Here is a 21623-nt window from a genome sequence, read left to right on the forward strand (position 1 = left end):
CAGTTATGCAATATCGTCAAAACCGTTTCAGGGACCCTCTAAGCTAATTATTGAAGATTAAAATGAAATTCATAAATGGTGTCGCCAGCAGGAAACGTAGATCTTGATAACTTTTAATGGAACCGTTCAGCTGTGTTTTAGTCATTTTTATGAGCCATTTCTGTCATTTTTTGGAAAGCAATTACTGAGGGTTCTTTTATAATAAGTCGCTTAAATGAAAGTTGGACATCGATCGACAATCCTTAATCGTTTTGCGGGATCAATTGATCGCTCACCGATGTGTCGATCTGCTGTCGTATGTGCAAAAGGGTGTGCCCTTGGCTGGATGCCGCCGGAAACGTTCCGCTCGGCTTTCCCAATCCGAGCTCAGTGGTGCAAGGTCGAGATGCTCTCATCAGCACACACACGCGACGGCCGCGCGTGACCCCATTTCCAGCGTTGTGCATTCGGCGACTGCTGTGCCGTTAATGTACTCGTTATTAACGAGCAGCGCCGGAGACATACCCACGGCGACCTTGGCCGAGGCCCGGATGGGCTTCTTGGCCACCGCGTGCCACTGCGGCGCGCGCGACTCCGCCAAGGGCGGCCCACTTGCTTGCGCGCGGAGGCACTGCGTGGCGATGCGTCAGTTTCATCGGATTGCCGCGCCGCAGCTGTGCTTGGATCCAGTATCGTGGAGGCCTGAAGACTGCGCGGATATGGGTTAACGCGTGCTGTTCGTCCATCGACCTCAAGTACGTCGCGGATGCGACAGATCGACACGTGCGCCTTCTCCCTGAATGCGGTGGTGTGACGTACCGTCTGTCGTATGCGTCGTGCCCTCACCAGTGAAGCGACCGCTGCAGTTGTGGTGGCGATCAATGTGCGCATTCATTGGGATGCACAGTGTGCCGTGCATCCTCGCGCATCACATTGTGTCTCGTCCTTAAAGGGTGTGTCGCGTCAAGTGTTCGCGGTGCGCTCGTCCCCCGCTGTTTGAGGCGTCGGGTGGAACTCTGTCGGAGGCAGCGGTCGCCCTGATCAGCAGCACCTGCGCTTTCGTGACGTGACCTTAATTTACTCTACCAGCACGACACATCGCGGTCTGCTTGCGTCATCGTTCCGCATTAATCTACATAGGCCGTACTTCGCCTGAAAATGCCATGATCCTCCCGGAGCCGACGCCGCAGTTCGTGGCTCACCGACCTCCGCGAAGTCCGTCGCCTCGGGCCGGCGTCCGTAGACGGCAGTCCGCGACGTCTCCGTGCCCTCTGGACCCCGTGCGCGGCAGCCGGCACGGCAGCAGGCGCAGCTGGACTTCAGCCGCCTCGACAGCCAGCGTCGAAGCCGACGACGACGACGACAGCTGCAGCGACTGCAGCGTGGCGAGTGTCACGGGCGCCCGGGGACGTGGCGTCGTTCTCGAACTGGCCGCCGCAGTGGAGGACGCCTTCCGTAACCCGTGGCACTGGAGTGTAGCCCCTGTTCCCGTCAGGCCTCGGTTGCCGCCCCCGACTCCGCCGCGACCGTCACCTATCCGTCGCTTTCGGACCGTACAAGATGGCGCCTGGGTTGACCCCGTGGCACCTCCCTGGTGGTGGCCGCCGTCTCCACGGACGTACCGTGCTTCAGTGAGTGATCACTTCTGTTCAGTACGGCAGAGAATTTTCAAGCACGTTGTTCCGCATGCCGGAGAGTATACAAGTGGAAGACGTATATACACCAATTTCGGAGGTCGTCGTGCCCGGAAAGTATCAACCGGGCATCTTCAGGAAGCTGGAGCCGGCTCAGGGCGTGGCTGTCCCTTTTCGTCGAGGTGGAGGGTCGACGCCGTCTGGGTTGATCCCCTCCGCTAGACGAAAGTTCTTTCGGAATTTTATTTATGAATGGCCAATTGCTTATGCACGGTCATTATTTTTACACGGCAGCGTAGCTGGTAAGGTTTGCAGTACGATGCAGGAGAGCGGCCTTTTTCTCTCCTCTGGGAAAAGCGGAGTGGTGCCTTGAACTGACGCCTTTCAGCCGTTCTATGGGGTTACCGGCTGTAAAACCGCTAAAAGTGGACAAGCACAGGCACCTGGTTGAGCTCGTTCTCTGCATAGAACCGTTCACCTAGCGGCGTATCGAACAGCATTAAAACACGTGAGCGCAGTGAATGCAGTATACTTGTAGCGCTGTCTGCATAGGCCGACGCGTATAGTTCTTCCCGCCGTCTCCCTCTTTCGGTCAAAAACAAGCTTCGCAGAAAAGAACACTTAGACGTCACGTGCTTCTCACAACAACCTGCCTTTGGTCCCCGGCTTTCGGGGGTGGAGAGTAAACAGTTGGGGAACTTTGGTCGCCAATATCTTCAAAAACCGCCATGGCGTCGTGTACTTAAACAATGACAGGACACGTCCGACTGGCATAGGCACCCCCTTAGATGATTAGGTGAGATGATTTGTACTTCGTATTCATAAACAACCACGTGTCTGTATAGTGGAAAACTACACGCATGTCCTTCGCAACGTACCTTTCGGATCAGAAAGCACACCTGACTGCATTCCTATAAATGTGTGCGCGTTACTTTCTAGGCTAGGGGTCTCAAACACGCGGACCCCTCGCTAGCGGCCCGCCACGGCCCGGCGCTACGTCGACAAGCTGCTAGGATCATCACTATGGTCGGAAGTTCCTACTTGTGCTAACACCTGTTCTGCTTGCTGAGGGTGAACAAATTCCGTCGAGGATGAACACCCGCGGCCGACCATGAGGACCGCCTCCGCACATGAAGTTAATGTGGCCGTTTCTTGTCTCGTCGCTGCTAAGCGTTGTTAGGCATCAGGTCAGCGGGTTTAGAACTTTGGCCGTTGTTTTGTGTTTCACTAGGAATGAAGTTGTATGACTCTGCCAAATGGTACCCGCATTATTTTCTCGCCTGTTACAATTAATAACGCTTTATTCGTGTAAGATACATTGAAGTGATTGCTCTCAAACTTTTTTTTTTTTTTTTTTGCGAAGCACCCCATGCGGTCACCGTAACTGTGGAAGAAAAACTATATTTCAGGATCGGCGTCTCCAGAGTTTAGTCGTTCTGGAGATTAGATCGGTATCCAAATGTTTCTCGAATGCTGACGTCAAATCCCCTTCAGAAAGGACCAGTATGTGAGATATAAGAAATGTCTTTCAAAAGATATGGGAAAGCCCCCCCCCCCCCCCCACCGGTCCTTGCGGTACGAAATTTTGTCACTGCGGCCCGCTAGCCGAGGGGATTGTGAGACTTGTTTTAGGCTCACTAATTGCAGTAAGCGCCCTAAATGAGTATGCGTGAATGCGTGTTCCGCGCATGCCTGGAGTTATTGCAATGCTCTGGACTTCACTGATGGCGCTTGCTGCAGTACTGGCGCTTTCGGTATTCCACAAGTGCAACTTGTGGCCAGTGTAGCCTGTTCCTTCACAGTATGGTGTCTCGAGGTGCTGGATCGCGGTTCGCTCTTCTGCGCATGCATGGCTCTTCCATGTAGGTAGAATGCCTGTGGAGCGAAAGAAATGAGGCTGCTACTCGGCATTTTCCGCCGTCTTGTCTGATGTCTGATTGGGATATACAACACTGGCTTCTGCGACCTCTCTGACTGGCTCGAAACACCGACACTTGTCAAATTTGGACAACGACTGTGGAGCGCGACCCAAGGAAGTGATGGAATGCTGCGTCAGCGACCGCGTTCTGAAAGAATCTCCCCTTACGAGAATCGCGACGTGGGATTGGTAGCGGAGCCCCGCCACGGTGGTCTAGTGGTTATGGCGCTCGGCTGCTGACCCGAAGGTCGCGGGATCGAATCCCGGCCGCGGCGGCTGCATTTTCGATGGAGGCGAAAATGTTTGAGGCCCGTGTACTTAGATTTAGGTGCACGTTAAAGAACCCCAGGTGGTCGAAATTTCCGGAGCCCTCCACTACGGCGTCTCTCATAATCATATCGTGGTTTTGGGACGTTAAACCCCAGATACTATTATTATTATTATTAGGATTGGTAGCGGATCTTGAATTCCGTAGCGCGAGACGGGACAGTAGATGATACACATGGTCCGCTTAATCTTAATTGTCGTTTCGTATTCTTCTTGAAATGCTTTCTTTCTTTCTGAGAAAGGCGTGTGGATTTCCCTTGCAGTTTGATGCTATTCTGTAGAGCTGACGACAGAATTATGATTACATCGTTCACCTTGTGGGCTTTCGCAGATCGTTCGTGTTGTCCGTCGCAGCGTTCAATGGAAGTCCACAAAGCCGAAGATTATTCTTAGATGTCGGGGAGGCGAAAAACGAGCAGTTGCCGTTGATAAACGTAGCTGAATAATACCGACTGGTGAACCTAAAGGCAACCAAGGTGGTCGCAGAAGCATTCACTGTGGTCAAGTCTCACGTTGACCTCCTGGAGAGTCGTAAGCTATTGAACGAATCAGAAGCGCGCAAACGGTTATGTTAGGCGTCGGTGCGACAAACCCGAGTGGCATCAGCGGATGACTGCTCGCTCGCCGGTGTCAACATCCCGTCGCCTGTCTGTCGAGTGATCTCGGAAACCACGTTTGCACTTCGCGTTTTACCGACCGTGTCTGCTTCATGTCGAGCCGTACTGTTCGCTAAACAGTCCCGAGAATGACAGTCTGCAGACTGACAAACATATTCGCGTCGTGTTTATCAGGTGCGCTATAGGAGCGGCCGTGATCTGGCGGATATGTCGAATATTTTGGAGCGATATCTTAATTTAACCCATTTATTACTATGCACAGGCGCTCCCTAGAAAGCAAGTCAAGCAAGTGACACGACGGCTGTGGTGTTTCGACGACAGCTGTAGAGTACTGACGGCACGACGCCGCATGGTGTCACAAAAGGGACGCATTTCGTCAATACTATATGGCCGTGCACCATGAAGCGTCTCTTGGGAAACTTTGGCCATGGCGCATTCCGAAAACGAACGGGGATCGACTGTACAGTGTTGTGTCGGGTGCTGTCTTCTAAGCTAGTGAACGGTAACAAAAGCGGGTGGTACCGACCCCCCTCCCCTCTATTTTTGGCGCCCTGGGCGAACATCCAGGTCGCCCACCCCTAAGGCCTGCCGTGGATGGGTCACGAAAACATTAAGATAGCGTCACGGGGAAAAAATGCAACGAGCCGACGAGCCGACAGAGCTGTCAGACTTGAGTTACGTAACGGCTGTCACGTGCGTAACAGACACATGCCGGGAATGACAGCCAATACAATGGTAACCAGAAATTTGGTGAAAACTTAGCATCGTCACCGACAAGTGCGGAAAAGTGCGCGAACACGTGTAACGAAATCTTTTGACGTCCACCTCAAAGAGCGGCTTCAATATTTCCCTCTAATGAATTAGTGGATATAACGTCTATTGACAGGACGTCTCGTTAGCCTAAGTGAGATACGTAACGTTAAATGTTTCGCGTTCGCCGCAGTTGCGTTTTCACCGTCTGCGATCGATCGTTATGAAGCGACTGCACTTTTGGAATTTACGATTGCGACTGTCGTGAATATTCTAGTCTTCCTTGTTAGCCACTCTTCCGCTTTTTCGTGTCAGGAAAAAAAAAAAAAAGAAGGATCACCCAAACTAGGAGAGATGGTACGCACACAACCGCGGAAAAATATTTTTTGCACGCACGACAAGTCCATCGAATGCAGCTCGATCTCGTGCATTGCGCATTGACTCTGCGTGGATGTATGTGCCCACGGAAGTAGGCGTCGCAGCACTGGAGCGTGGTAATTGAATAGCGTCGAGAGGAAGGAAAAGACCCTCGAGCTGAAATAACGGTACCTTTTATGGAGCGCCGCCGCGCGAGGTTGGGCGAGAGAAGGTGCGATCGTGAAAACAGGCGACGTGGTCGGCGACTCTGCCGCCGCGGTCTGTTCGCCGAAGACGTGCGCCGATCCCTCGATCGGTTTCCCGCGCTTGCACTGGCGTCGTCAAGGGCGCCCCGATCGTCTCGGACTGGCCGCCGTTCGTTGCAAAGCAGAGATATACGCACGTGGACGATGTGCAACCCGCATAGGTGAGGGTGGCGCGGAAGCGGCACGCATGATCCGGGGCTCTATTTGAGGAGTGCGGACCCCGCGGGGTCTAAACTTAGAGCGCCCGCCCTCGCCCGCGTCAACGAGAAGAAGCGCGGCAGACTGGTGTCCCTCCCCCACGTCCGAAGGGCCGACGTCGCGCTTTGAGCGCGCGCCACGCTCGCCGTATACTTTTCGAAAAACGCGCAACCGACGAACCGACCGATATCGACTCGAGGCGCCTGGCCGCCGCCTGCTTCCCGGCGTCAGATGCTCTTCCACGTTGTGCTGGACGAGAACTTGCTTTTTATAGTCCCCAAATGACTGCGGAAGCCGGCGAATCGAGCGGCCGAGGGTCTTGATACGAGTGGGACGCAGATAGGGGCGACCAGCGGCGCACGGTGGACTGGATACTGTCAGCGTCACGTGGATGGCGCCGTTCCCTGCAGTGCCGATGGCGTGGCCCACGAGAGTGTGAGAGTCTGCGGCACTTGGTGCGGCTTACCTACGAGGAGGTTGAAGGCCCGACACGGCGGGGGATCCCCCGGTAATGATCGTCACATGGAGCACGGTTACGGCCAGCGTGAGATGACATCGACCGCCCGTGAGACCCCCGCAACGGCTCGAAGGGACACTGAACGGTCCGGCCGCTCTATCCTGATGAACCGCAGACGAAATGTGCGTCATATCCGTAAGTGCGCACATCTTTAATTACCACGACCGGAACTCGACCATTGCGACGACGCAGATGCGACTTGGATATCCTCGCTTATGCTGAGATAGGGCACGGATACACCGTGGGCTTGCTTGGCGAGTCTCTTGTGCGTCGACTACAGGTTTTTAGAGGAGGTGCATGTCTAGTACATCGGTGCTCGCAAAGGCTGCAGCTCGGGCACTCGACGCGGTGTTCTCTCTACTCGACGGAAATTCTTGACCACTGTAGAAAAGGAAGGCGCAATAGCCTGACGTCTTGTTGACGAGCGTGCTGACAGCGGTCTGTGCGGTGGTGTCGCCGTAGTGCAGCAGTCCATTCCGAAGCGCGGTGGAGCAGGAAAACGATCAACGATGCTCAGCGCCGTTCAGCGCCATGTACTACGGTCCGCGCCTACAGTCTAGCCTGAGCCGGCGGGCGTGGGCCGCGGCCGAAGTCGGCGGCGTCGTCGACATGACGAGCGAGGACCCGGCTAATTCGTCGCCCAGCACGTCGGGCTACTCCACCCCGTGGTCGGCGTCGCTGCAGCGGTCTCAAGCGCGCCGCCGGCTCGACCACCTCGACGACCGCGGAGGCGCGGACGACGAAGACGACGACGAGGACGGAGGCAACAGCACGCCCACTCCGCTGCACCAGCCGGCGGCGCACCAGCGACCCTCCGACGCCGCCGCCGACTCGTGGAGCAGCGGTGCCGACTGGAGGAGCAGCAGGCCCCCGCGCCGGCGTCGTCCCGCGCGTAGCTCGGACCACGAGCGCGGCAGGTCTCCGTCGCACGCGCGCCAGCCCTGGATCGAGGAGCGCCGCAGCCTGGACGCGTGCGACCCGCACCTGCTCGCCGTCATGGCGGCTGCCGCGCAGCCTTGGATCGCCGCCGCTGCGGCCACGTCCTCGCCTCCAGCCACCCCGTGCTGTTGCTCTCCGCCGCCTCAGCAAGTGCACTGCGCTCACGGCTGTGGCTCCCACTCGTGGGCCTCGCAGCAGCAGCAGCAGCGTAGGCGAGGATGCTGCTGCGGTGGCGGCGTCGCTGGTACGAACTGGACGGCGTCGCTCTGCGGCCGCTGCTTTTCCGAGCCGCATCCGGCACCTCGTGGCTCGCCCTGCCAGTCTTGGGTCGGCGGGGGGCGTTGCAAGGTGCGTCACCTTGTTGTGGTGGTTGTTATGTGGACAACGCTTAAATGTCTACCTTTGCTCACGGGGAGGCCCAGCATTGCTCCTGCCCCCACCTCCCAGCCCACTTCGGATGTATGTATGTATCTACGCTAAGGGGTTATGCATGTGTGCACGTATTGATGATCAGCAGGCAACAGATGATGTCCTCCACCCCCCCCCCCCCCTTCCCGACTTTCATGACATTAAGCACAGCGAATATATGATGCATGCGCACAGCTTGCTTTTGTGTAATTGTAACTATCGCTAGCCTTGCGATAGTCATTAGTTCGACCGAATCATGCATAAGCAGTCTGTACATGCCATTATGAGATGGGGGTGTATCTACGTGGTTTCAGTTGTGTTGCATGATCGGCGACCACGGGGGGTATTGTCTGCAAAATTTTGACCAATCATGAAGCGCTACTGGCAAACTTGGAATAGAAAAGGTTGGGATATCTTTACGTTATAACAATTCATATATGAGCTTATTATAAGAAACTCCTATATTTTTTTGGCCCCGCCACGGTGGTCTAGTGGTTATGGCGCTCGACTGCTGACCCGAAGGTCGCGGGATCAAATCCCGGCCGCGGCGGCTGCATTTTCGATGGAGGCGAAAATGTTTGAGGCCCGTGTACTTAGATTTAGGTGCACGTTAAAGAACCCCAGGTGGTCGAAATTTCCGGAGCCCTCCACTACGGCGTCTCTCATAATCATATCGTGGTTTTGGGACGTTAAACCCCAGATATTATTATATTATGTTTTTTTGTTGTGCAGGGAAACTTTGTTTTGTTTTGCGTGACATGCGCAGTGCCATGAAATGATTTGTCCTGGTCCATTCGAAATGTCTGAACCATTCCCAATGAGGCTGTGTCACTGGGCGCTCTTTTTAACTATACTCAACTTCCCCCACATTTAGTGTCTTGAAGCTGTTATAACACTCTCCAAGGCTACTATTCCGGCATCTGTGATCGGTGGTTGAGGTATTTCACATGGTTAAACTTTCAACGACGAAAGAGGAGCTCAACACGTCATGTTCATACTTGCGAGAGAGGCGAATGACGAGACCAGCCCGTCCAGCTCTATTTTTCTTCAACTAGGCCCGAATATGATTTGAGCTTCTGTGATGCTTTGCACTTCTTCAAGATGGTGCACGGATATTTTATGCCTGTTTGTACTACATAACATCAAATATTGCAGGAAGCTGCTGAAGAGTGGTGTAAAGAATATGGACTGCCTTGTAGCTAGCCATCTGTTTCAAAATCGAATGCCTCGTGGTACCAGTGTGCCCTTCGTGTTGTTTTCAACAGGAAACGAAACATGGTGAATTCAGCATCTTCGACTGCGTGATCTCGAACTGACCTTGGGCGACAGCAGTGAGCTCACTTTTGTGCAGTGAATGGAATGGGAAAACTTTATTAAGGTCCGTCGGGGCGTGAACTATAGCACGCAGCGGGCCGCTCCCACGTCGGGAGCGGCCCGTTGGACTGCCCATAGTCGTGCTTCCAAATCCGAACTGCGTAACGCAGCATCCCACTTGGACGACGTAACGTCTTCGTCAACCCTTGCCAGCTTAGACCACGTGCTTTGTGGAGTGAAGCTTCCACTTATAACAGCGGAAATAAATTACCTTTAATAGCAAGCTTCAATTTTCTGGCAAATCCATTGTGTTGGAAAGCGAAAGAAATGTGATTGTCAGAGCTCATTCTTTTCGTATGAGTGATTTCGAACTGGCGCAGGACAACAGTGCTGTGCAGAGAAGATTCGGTTCAGTGTTAAAAAAATATATTTTTCTGGTAAACTTCACCGTTCTGATGGAGGCTTTTCGTGTATTATTGCCTTGCGTGATCATCAGAATTTTTAACATGGTAAAGAAACTGTAGCTTTCTCGTAATTAATTTTTTTTTTACTGCGCTCGAAGAGTCACTGAATGATTTTTTTTTTTTTGGTAAGAAAATGTCTCGTTTGTAGACATGCTTCCGTGGCCATGTCGTCCAGATATAATTCTGCTACGTGAGGCATAGGGTTTACAGTTTCATGCACTAGTTCACTTGCTTTCTCCTTCATCGTTCAAGAACCCCATTTATTTGTTTTTGCTTTATGGTTCTTCGGTGAATATACAGCCATCTCAAGGGTTATCAGCCACGGAGGACCCTTCGTAACCATCGTTATTCATCATCATTATTCATCATTATCAGTCTGTGTGGTCTGTGTTTATGTCCAGTGTAGGACGAAGACCTCTACCAAAGATCTCCAACGTATCCTATTTTCTGCGAGCTGCTTCCGTTTGATCCCCGCACCTTCTTAATTTCGCCACTCTGTGTAACTCGCTGCCGTACTCGGCTGCGTCTCCCATCCCTTGGTATCCATTCCGTTGCTCTAACAGGTTGTCTGTCCCTCGCATCATGTGGTTGGCACAGGTCCATTTCTTTTGCTTCATGCCAAATATAATATATGTCAGCTAGCCCCCTGTAATCTATTCTTCCGATCATAACCATAAATCACTTGTAGTCAAGGAGGCTAGTACGAGCGTGCTCACCGTTCCGTATCTTAAAAATAGGGAAGCAGCGCGCTTATCGAGAACCTTCCATCGAACCTGTCAATCGCTCCCTTTTCCACTCTTGGACGCTTATATATCGATGGCAAGCAGTTTCGATGGAGGCGAAAATGTTTGAGGCCCCCGTGTACTTATTTAGGTGCACGGAACCTCAGGTGGTCGAAATTTCCAGAGCCCTCCACTATACGGCGTCTCTCATAATCATATCGTGGTTTTGGGACGTTAAACCCCGGATATTATTATTATTATTATTATTATTATTATTATTATTATTATTATTATTATTATTATTATTATTATTATTATTATTATTATTATTATTATTATTATATCGATAGCAAACTGAAAAGAGTTACCGTAAGTGCGCTGCAGGAACGTATTGTCACGTGGCTGTGACGGTGAAGAAAGCAATAGCAGCCGGTAAGGATCGAACTCTTTATTGGGCAAACTTGTGCCCAGAAAAAAAGAAAAAAGAAATGACACTCAAGATGCAACGATATCGGCGCGCACGGTCGTCGGTCGTCGAATAATCTGATCAGGAGATAAAGCGCGTCGGCATTTATACATGTGACGTCGATAATTCCAGCGTTGTCGTTGGTGGCCGAGTTAGCTCCAGAATAAGCGCTCTATTGTTCGCCGTGGTGCCAGGGAACCAAAACTTACGTGCCAATCGTTTGTACCGTCTCAGAGCTCCAGTCCCATCGGTCAGTGCTGAAGAAAGAAAAACGAGCCCTTGAAACCCCTTCTTTCCTGATATATAACCAGTTGTTTACAGTTGCGTAACGATGCCAACAGCAACACGGATATTACCAACACCAGAAGCGGTAAGCTGATATGCAGTGCTTATACTTGTCCATTATGACGGAAAACGCTCGCACGTTCCTCTAACCCCTGTATATGTGAGGAAGGCGTCCTTGGCAGCTCTTGAACAAGGTCATCATCGCCGCGATGATCAAGTGAGCACCAGCAGCTGGACAGGACTTGTTATGGGATCCGTTCGTGATCGCGGCGACAAGGAATCTACGGGCAGCGAAGTATGAGGTGTAGTAGAGCTGTTGGAAATCGCGGATGCCTTTTACGAAGAAATGATCTATGACGAATCCTGTCCTGGACGTGGGAACAAGGTATTGTGCCACCCTGTCTACATCGAAAACGTCTTTCATGTCGTGTGAGAACCAGGCGTTGTTGGGTTTTGATAAATCAGTGTTGAAGTCACCGGCAATATTGAGCGGCATGTTACCGTAGGAAGCATTGACGACGTTTTTTTGCGTAATCGATGAAGTACGTTCATATGAACCGCTGGACGGACTCCTTTGGCGCTGTGGTCTGGTCCTCAGGTAAATGGCGGCGAGCGCAATGTCTCTGTTATTGTGATTGATGTGCGCAACGCAGACGTCGCCGATTAGGTTGCTTGTCTGTCTGTGTTCGATGTCTGGCGGCCGGCAGAGTGCGGCCTACATTGAAGTTGCGCATCGCCGTGTTGGCCACGCCGCCGCACCTGCAATCAAGCCGCTTGCTGTGGGGGACACATTGGAATTCCTGACTGCAGTGGTTTGAGAAAGTGCCAACATGCCGGTTTCTGTAAGGCTGAGCACAACGTGTTTTTCGAGGCCGTGCACATGCGCAGACTGTACGTTGAGAGTGGCGAGCCTGAGGTGATTGTCGTGGTTGTGCCACCGAATGAAAGCGGTAGCCAGGTCCAAGACAGTGTCTGGAGGCCTGTTTGTTAGCCGGCTCATTTCGTCGACAAATTGTCTGTCGATAGAGCCGGTGACCTGTCGGAACATAAGTCACCCTTTGCGTTGGCGATGATATAGGCCGTCGAGGCTTAGCCCTGGATAGTGCTACGCAGACCAACTTCAGTGGATAAGGCTTACCTTATCCGTAGACTACTTGGGCGCATAGGCGTGCGCACGGGGGGAGGGGGGGGCGAAGTCGTGAGGAGGAGAGAAAGGAGGAGGGAGAGTAACGCATAGCATAGAGAGAATGAGAAAAATAGAGAGAGAGAAAGGGAAAAAAGACAAAGAGAAAGTAACATAGAGACAGATAGAGAGAGAAAGAGATAGAAAGCAAAACGAAGCGATAAATAGAGAGAGAGAGAGAGAGAGAGATAAGGGCAAGAAGGAGAAAGATAGAAAGAGCGGGGTTGACAAAGAAATACATAGAGAGTGAAAGAAAAAAAATAGAAGTAAACAGGTACAATAAAAGACAGAATAAACAGAGAGATGAAAGAACAAAATTGAAAATAAAAAAAAGAAGGCTGCCCAGCTCCGCACTCCCTTTAGGCTTGGCACGACTAGTGCGAAGCATCACGTAATGACTAGTCGCGTGACAAAAATCACATAACATGACGTAACTAGCCGCGTTACTAAAAACCACGTAACATCACACAACATCTAGTCACGTGACTAAAAATCACTTAACATTTTTTCACGCGACTAAAATCACGCAACATTGCGTAAGAGCTAGTCACGTGACATGACCCCGCCACGTAACAGCTAGCTACATCACTCCCAAAACCACATAACAGCTAGTCACGTGACTAAAATCACATCACGTAACAGGTAGTCACGTGACATGTCTAGCCAGGTCTAGGCATACTTAGTACTACAAGCAAAAACTTAGCCTCTCAGCAAACCCATGGCAATACTAGCAAAGCTTAGCTAGGTCGAACACGCTCAGCTGATAGTTCCAGCCTTGCGCCACTAGTGCAAGCTGCGCATTTTTGTATTGTTGCCGGTGTACTAGAATTAATATACAGTCAACTGCCGATTTTTCGGACATGCCTGAAAATTCGGACGCGTTCGCTGCACCGCCACAAGCCCAATAGAGTCAATCTACAAGAACATCTGAAATTTGGGACGCTGAAACTCTTCGGCGTCCGATTTTTCGGACTACCTGCTGACCACCGCTGCCGCGTCGTTCAACTTGCAGGCTCGAACAGCGCTTTCGCGATGTCGATCCGTTTGCGTCCATGAAGTCCGAAAGTCAGCTTTGCCGCAATGCCAAGTTGTTATGGTGTGAAGCATGCCGAGAATCTGAAGGGGCCACTCTCACAGCGGCGATGCGGGCAATGCTTTTACGGATAAGAACCGGAAATGCGTGGAGGTGTCATGGCGGCAGGCGTCAAACGCGCCAGTACGATTTTATTGCTGATAACATTATTATGATAATCATCTTCAGCTAACTACTCGGTAGTGCATGTGGCCTAGCGCAATTTTAAGCGTACTGCGCGCTTTTATTAGGTGATGACCTAAACGCGCCGCACTGCCGTGTTCAGTGGTGCCTCTTTGTGTGACACTGCTGTGTGCGCCGCGCCGCCCAGACGCCTTGTTTTCAGGATAGCAGCTCGCTATCGGTGCGCTTGTGTGCAGTCCGGAATGGAGTGGGCACGACAAACACTGACCACAAACACATGCGTATGGTACAGCAAGCACCCCGGCAGGGACAGCATGAGCTTCGTAGGCGATGTGCTGCACACAGCTAGGAACGACAGGCTCCACGTGGCAGCATATGCTCTATTTCAATGAAGCGGTGGAGGTTTTCGTACATTAGCACATGGTTTATGAACGCACACGCATCGGCTAAATCCGGATATAGTTCACTGTAATCCAGACTACTTAGGACAGGTAGTAACCGCGGAGCCGAACCATGAGAGTGAAATAACTAGAAGAATAAGGATGGGTTGGGGCTCATTCGGCAAGCATTATCAAATCATGAATGGTAATCTACCACTATCCCTCAAGAGGAAGGTATATAACAGCTGCATCTTACCGGTACTTACCTACGGAGCAGAAACCTGGAGACTTACAAAGAGGGTTCAACTCAAATTGAGGACGACGCAGCGAGCGATGGAAAGGAAAATGATAGGTGTAACCTTAAGAGACAGGAAGAGAGCAGAGTGGGTCAGGGAACAAACGGGGGTTAATGACATCATAGTTGAAATCAAGAAGAAGAAATGGATATGGGCCGGGCACGTAGCACGTCGGCAGGATAACCGGTGGTCATTAAGGGTAACTGACTGGATTCCAAGAGATGGCAAACGCGTGAGGGGGAGACAGAAAATCAGGTGGGTAGATGAGATTAAGAAGTTTGCAGGTATTACGTGGCAGCAGAAAGCACAGGACCGGGTTGATTGGCGGAACATGGGAGAGGCCTTTGCCCTGCAGTGGGCGTAGACAGGCTGATGATGATGATGATGATGAATCCAGACGAGTCGCCCGCTTTCCTTCGACAGCCTTTGTGCTCGGCGGCGCTCATCACAAATGCAAATTAAAAAATTACACGATCTCCCGCTAAAGGGGACCATGAGGCGATGTGAAGCCGGAGCACTTGCACGATCGCGTTCCGTTGGCGTTCGTTGGGCATGCTACCGACTTCGCGTCGTGGAACGCGAAGAGGGACGCTACGCGCGTCGTATCTTCCATTTAGCCTGGCCGTTAACAGGGCGAGCGGGGAACGCGGTCGACAGGCGGGCGAGAGGGGGGCAGCGTAGGAGAGGAGAGAGAAGGGGAAGGGACGCGCATGCGCTCGAGCTCATCGCGGCGTTGCACAGGAGAGAATTTCGGCATGTCTAGCCCGCGTTTCAGAGGAAGAGTGGAAAGGGGGAGGGGAGAGGGGTATGGGAGAGGGGAAGGGAAGATGGGTATGGGAGAGGGTTAGAGGACATGGGGAATGGTGAGGGGGAGTGGAGAGGAGGTGTGTGGAGAGGGTATGCGCATGCGCAGTAAGGGTGGTCACGCCGCACACCACCACCACCGGATTGAGCTCCGCCTTAAGATCCTTCGCATCTAAAATTGCCGAATTAAAAATTGTAAGCAGGGTTCCTTGCAGGTACCAATACTACCAAACGTAGTCACGGTTGAGAGCCTATGCGAACACAGAAATGCGTGATAAGTGTGCTGGAAGGCCTTTTAGAGGTACTTCGGACATGGCTGTGGCGATTTGACCGCTTGAGCGAAGTAAGGAAGTGTGAATTCGTTTTTTCGGACTGCCCGATTTTTCTGATGATTTCGCTGTCCCTTAGGAAGTCCAAAAAATTGGCTAAGCACATATTTCTAATGCGAACTTGTTAACATTGAGTATAAACACGCATCATGTGGCGTGTCAGCATAGGTCTGCAAAATCAGTGGAACTCACTCGGATTCACACACAGATTGTATTTTGTGGTTGTTGGTCCATCAGACTCCGGCATAATTAAGTTCTACTGTTCTACCCAGTATGGCTCACTCAGACTGAGACAGACTTGTAAATCTCGGTAAACCGCACTGGGCGTAAATTTGGGCGAGTCTGAACCATAATGATCCTGAGTGGATCAACTCATGAGTGAGACTTGTGCTCTATGAGCGCCACTTCTCAGTTTGGCTTGCCTTAGTTGCATTTTCTTGAGGGGATTTGTTGCATAATGAAATACAATACTGTGTTTGCGCACAGTTGATGTGCTCATCATGACCATGTAAAAGAATGGCATCAGTGCTTCTCTGTGCATTGTTTTTTTAGGGGCGAAGCTCCTTAAGGCGGCACCCGTTCGTCCCTCGTAGTCGTAGTAGTGCGTAACCAGTCGTAACGCTAGTACCAGATCTTGACCTCCAAGGTGGTGCCGGTGGGAGATTTTTCCTGTGCGTTGTTGAACAATAAAAAATTCGCAGCGTGCGCGTTAACTAAAAGCCGAATTCTTCTGTCTCTCATTCCCCATTAGCAGCCATTGGCATGTTCCAGTAGGAAACGTTAGTAGAAGTAGAAGTGTAAGTGTTAGCTAAAAGCCGACTTCTTCTGTGTCTCATTCCCATTAGCAGCCATTGTTTACCTCCAAGGTAGTGCCTGGTGAGATTTCTCCTGTGCGTGATTAAACAATAAAAATTTTGTTCAAAACGCCGTTGATTGATGAAATAAACCAACGAAAGACGCCAGATGTTTTCTAAAAGCAAAACGATAGAACGCCAGATGTTTCTAAAGCAAAACGAAAAGACGCCAGCTGCTTAACGAAAGACGCCAGATGTTTTCTAAAGCGATGGTTTTCTAAACAATGAAAATTCACAGCGTACATGTAAAATTAAAGTGAGCTGCAAGTCGTCATATCTCATCGAACCTTTAGTATAAACGCGCCCGATCTCACGTCGGTGATGATGTACTGGGCAGAATTCACGGAAGATTCACGGTTTACCGATGAACCTCCGCAGCTTCGCCCACTCATCATCATTCACTCCGTGGATATGCTGTGATTTTTTTTTAGAACTACAAATTGATTCTTATTTTAGTTATGAATCATCCTGTACATCGTTAAAGAGTGCAAGAACGCGTGAGTGTTGAATTGCTGGTAGTGCACCTGTGCATGATCTCCTGCACTTTGTGTAAGCAACTTATCAGTTCATGTGCTCATGACTTTACGATACATGCTTATTTCATGTTTGATGTACAGAGTTAAAGGTGTGTGAAAAACCTGCTTCAATGCAGCTTGGCTATGCTGTCACTCCCTTCAACATGAGTAGCTGTGAATCACATGATTTTGCATAAAAGTACAGCGTCATCCGATGTACAAATATGTAAAACTGGACTTCTTGTTTCAAGCATAAGGTTAATCAATGGCATGGTAAAGTCAGGAGGAATAGTCAAGAAAAGAAATAATGACAAAACACTCGAATAATTGACGTCTGCACAAGGTATTATGTCAGATACTTTTGTGATGCAGGCTAAGTGTGTATCGTGTCGAATTCTGGTGAGCCATACCTCCTTTGAGTGGAAGACTGCATATAATGCTCTCGCTTATCGTACAGTAGTGTGCTATATAGTATAAAACAAAATATTGAAAACTAATACAGCACTTTGTGCAATGATATGGTAGTAATTGGGGCAGTTGTTCTGATGTAACAAAGTTGCTATCACAGTGGTGCCTGTTTATTATCACTCATCTGTTGCTCTTTTTTATCTCTTTGCAGACCCCGGTGTCTGGTGACTATGGTGATTTGCAGGATAAAATGTCGCACTTGGAAGCAGAGAAGGAAAATCTGGCCCTGCAGGTACTTTGAGCTTCTGCAATGTTCCACACACTCCGTAGGTTGGCACTTACTCCATAGTACAGCACACATTGGACGAGAAAACTTCGATCACCTTGCTGGCATAGTTATGCTCACTTATTGAGCATTACAATCAGTGTGAGCACTGCTTCTTTAGGACATTGTACTGGGCAGTGGTGATTTACTGTATAAATTGGACAAAATTTGGAGAAAAATGACATTCAACTTAGAAGCTGTAGTATTTGGTTCCCAGATGCCATTTGCTGCATCAGTGAATCTTCGGTTCCATGTGCCATTACTTGAATTCAAGGCCACCAAGGGATAGATTTAACAGTGCTGAAGCAATTTACACCTTGTGCAAAGAACAGTGGCTCATGGAGCGAATATAAGTATCCAAGTGGTGCAGCATGCACAAAGGAATGAATAAAGCTCTTGTGTGAAGGACTGCACCAGTGTTTGTGATGATGGGGGCCACAAAGGATTACAGCAGATTTCATACTCATAGTTAGGAAAAGATTAGACTAAGAGGTTTGGCCTCGTGTACAGGCCGTGCATTATCATTATAACGAAAAAAAAAGTGGTGCTCTTAACACAAGTTCGTGCAGTAAGTTTGTGCAATCGGCTAATTGCTTCTGGCAGTGGACTGTTTTATGGCTATAGATCAGAATACTGAGCACGTTGCGTGTGGCACCCATTTTGAACCGACTGTAGGCAGCACCACTGAGGGTTGGGAAAGTGGGGGGAGGGGGGTCTGCCAGCCTCACTGGAACTAGCCCACTCCATGCCAGACGATCACCTGGTGTCGTCTGGCATGGCATAAAAAACCTCAAGTGGCCGCTCGACGGAGCCAAATGATTCTAGCTTATGCATTCACTGTGGAACAGCCACTGCAATGGTCAGCAATTATGATTAAACTCTGCTGTGTCACGAATCAGGGATGACAGGTTAGTTTCAGAGAAGCATTGTGCTAGGCAAATATTTCCAGTTTGTGACCTCTGCATGAAACCCTTTGGCTATCAGGTGAGCGTGCTGAGTGACCAGTTGGAGCTGCAGAAGGACAAGATAGCCGAGCTGGAGTCATCCCTGCTGGACAAGAAGCTCCTGCTCGAACGGACAGAGCAGCTGCTCAAGCAGGTCAGGAGTGGAGCCTCCTCCTTGTGTGCTTTCTGACTGCACAAAGCATGCCATGGCAGTTCTGTTATTGCAGCAGCTGTCATTGGTCCTTTCATCACACTTGCCATGCCTGTAGAAAAACCTATAACTAAAAAAAAAAAAACTGGCTTTGCTATATAGTAAGCTTCCAACTTTTTTTTTACTTCCAGGGACCTTAAAATCGTTCGTAAAATCCTGTAGTCCTTAGCTGTTGTCTCGTTAGCTGTTGCTTCCAGGTTACATAATACCTGCTGGGTAATTCAATCCATCATGTAATTGAGAAATCTGTAGCATACAACCGACACCTTTATATGGCCTTCATGGATGACAAAAAGGATGACTTCATAGAGATACCAGAGGTTTTTTGAAGTATTGTGTCACCGAGGAGTTACTTGGAAATTATGTGAATAGCTCAGCCAACATCTGCAAAAACTTCACAGCCACCTTGGTTCTCCAGAAGAAGAGCAAAAGAATTCTGATCAAAACAGGGGACGTTTAACTGCAAAACAGTGTGCGTAGAGAGGAAGAAGGGGAGAAACCGCTTGTGTGTGTGATATGTGTTGTAGCTTTTGTGCACTAGCACTTGGCCATGGCCTGAAAGTGTGCCCCGTCTCCACTCTTGCAGGAGATGATGTTGAAGAAAAAGATTGAGAATGACCGGCTTGAGCTGCTGTCCGACGTGCCTGCGCTCAAGCTCAAGCTTGTCACTGCTGAGCGTGAGAAGTCCGAGCTCGAGAGCAAGGTCAAGAAACTTGAGGTCAGGTTGCCTTCGCCACAGGAAAGCCCTTGTTGCAAAGAAAGATTGCGGGATAAATGGCCGCTTTTTAAAATTTCTACTCCAGCCTTGCTGCAAGGTAGTTTACTGAGTTAACAATAGTGCAGCTCTTGTAAACATGATGTTGCAATTTATGGTGTGCAATATGTTGCCAAGGAAATAAGTGTCCCGCTTGAACACTCTGTGGTGGTTCCAGCTGTACAGCTCCTGCCATGGCAGTGGCAGCTTGTAGACTGTGATGTATCTTTCATTGATGTTATGAAACATGTGGTTGTTGCTCATATTTGTTTGTGGTTCCGCGAACTACAACACATATACTCTTGTCCTGAATTTTTTACCGATGCGTTAGAGTCTCATGCTGGCATGTCTTGTGCAGTGGGAGGCCCAAATTTTTTGAATGCTGGCACTCTGCACCCCAACACAAGCATCTTTACTGGAGAGGCCTATGTGATATTGGCAGCCATTAAACACATTAATGAAATAAATTTACCAAGGGCAATTATATATACACAGACTCGGAGAGGGGAAGCAGTTTTTAGACATAAGGTGCTTTTATTATTTAAGTCAGGAGGACAAATAATTCCATTTTCATGAATTTTCATGTGATTATATCAAATACAAGACCCAGTTTTACTTAGGCCATAAAATTAGTACTTAAATAAATTACTCATCAAAAATTTATTTGATCGCATTTTTAATAAGCTGGCCGCTTAGATCCTGCTGAATGAGATGTGAATTGAGTCTACTGATATCAGAAAGTGCAGTAAGGGTGATATTATGGTTCTAGCTTTCGTAGAAAAAATGTTATGAGGCTTCAAAGTTCTGATTTGAATGACTGAGAAAAAGCACTTTTCTTATTTCATCCTTTCTGGAAGTTTGTAACGTCCCAAAGTAACATTTGGCACCCTGTTGCTCTCACTAAACATTAAGATTTATTGCAACACGAAAATCAAAATTGAGTGTGCCGAAACTGAGGAACGCATGTAAAGTTATGAAAAATGAAACAGGAAAAGTAGCAGTGAACAAAGCACTGTTGGTGGCTTATGTCATATAGGAGCCTGTAATGACTAACGATCTAGGATGCACAAAATTTGGTGAGGTTATGCATCAGTTAATAGCAGAACCTGAAAACAACATTTCCAGAAAAACCAATCTATATGGCAATTTTTGGTCGCAAGAAGCAGCTTCCCCCCTTAAGTGTCCTAAAAGGTTTATGGCGCTCGACTGCTGACCTGAAGGTCGCGGGATCGAATCCCGGCTGCGGCGGCTGCATTTCCGATGGAGGCGAAAATGTTTGAGGCCCGTGTGCTTAGATTTAGGTGCACGTTAAAGAACCCCAGGTGGTCGAAATTTCCGGAGCCCTCCACTACGGCGTCTCTCATAATCATATCGTGGTTTTGGGACATCAAATCCCAGATATTATTATTATTATTATTGTAAAAGGTTTGTTTGAAAACTCTCAGCAAGCACCGAAATCCTGTAATTGTAACACTTTATTGAAATTTATGCTACACGTATAGATCCACGCAGCATGTGGCGGTGTGCTGTGTGCCAGGGCATTGTTAAATTGTCTTGGCTGACCAGCTAGCCATGTCTGCACAGGCAAACACCGCAAACTCATACATAGCTGTCCCTACATGGGACCTAAAGTCTTTTTTAAGGAAAAAAAGCTTAAGGCTTACTGGCAGTGTCAGTGAGACACAGAAATATAGTAAATTTCACGTAGTCTAACCACTACTGAAAAATTGGCCACCCATAAGCAAAGCAAGACATATTAATGTTATTTCCTGTTGCCTCAGAATAGGCCACATGTACAGCACCCATTCGTACCTTTTGAACGGTGACTAACCCCCAGTCTGTGGTAAATGTGGAGAGCTTGTGACAGTAGTACATGTACTGGTGGTATGTCCTCATCTAGAGGCAGACAGAAAAAAGTATTTCCCGCTATTGCATCGCCAACATATGCCCCTATATCCGGCCATGTTTCTTGGTGAGAACCCACTGTTTCATAGAAAATACACCCAAGCAGCCCGTGGCAGAGCCTCTCATTAGAGGCTTCTGCTTCGGCACTTCTATCGACTGCACATGCCTCCCAGCTCTTATGCTCAAGAGCTTGGGTGAGGCATTTGTGGTACAAAGTATTCCTTCTCTTTCCTTTTATTATCATCAATAAATGTATTCTCTCCATAGTTTGCCTCACCCACCACCGTCATAATTTTAGCCAATATACATGTCTTAAACACCTATATAGTGATTGATTT

General features: G+C 49.4%; 1 protein-coding gene across 3 annotated transcripts in view; it reads left to right on the forward strand.

The window, feature by feature from the left end:
* The window catches only part of LOC119383963 (liprin-beta-1), a 102267-nt gene that overhangs the window by 15439 nt on the left and 65205 nt on the right, over nt 1-21623 (forward strand). The window contains exons 1-4 of one of the 3 annotated variants that reach the window (XM_037652244.2): nt 6998-7850; nt 17358-17438; nt 18456-18569; nt 19213-19344. In XM_037652244.2, the coding sequence (XP_037508172.1) occupies nt 7095-7850; nt 17358-17438; nt 18456-18569; nt 19213-19344 (1083 nt within the window). In that variant the 5' untranslated portion in view covers nt 6998-7094. Of the gene's footprint in view, nt 1-6997; nt 7851-17357; nt 17439-18455; nt 18570-19212; nt 19345-21623 lie in introns of those variants that run through there. The other 2 variants (XM_037652243.2, XM_037652245.2) reach the window with 2 other exon arrangements.

The sequence above is a fragment of the Rhipicephalus sanguineus genome, chromosome 2, assembly GCF_013339695.2.
Source record: "Rhipicephalus sanguineus isolate Rsan-2018 chromosome 2, BIME_Rsan_1.4, whole genome shotgun sequence".
NCBI classification, from domain to species: domain Eukaryota; kingdom Metazoa; phylum Arthropoda; class Arachnida; order Ixodida; family Ixodidae; genus Rhipicephalus; species Rhipicephalus sanguineus.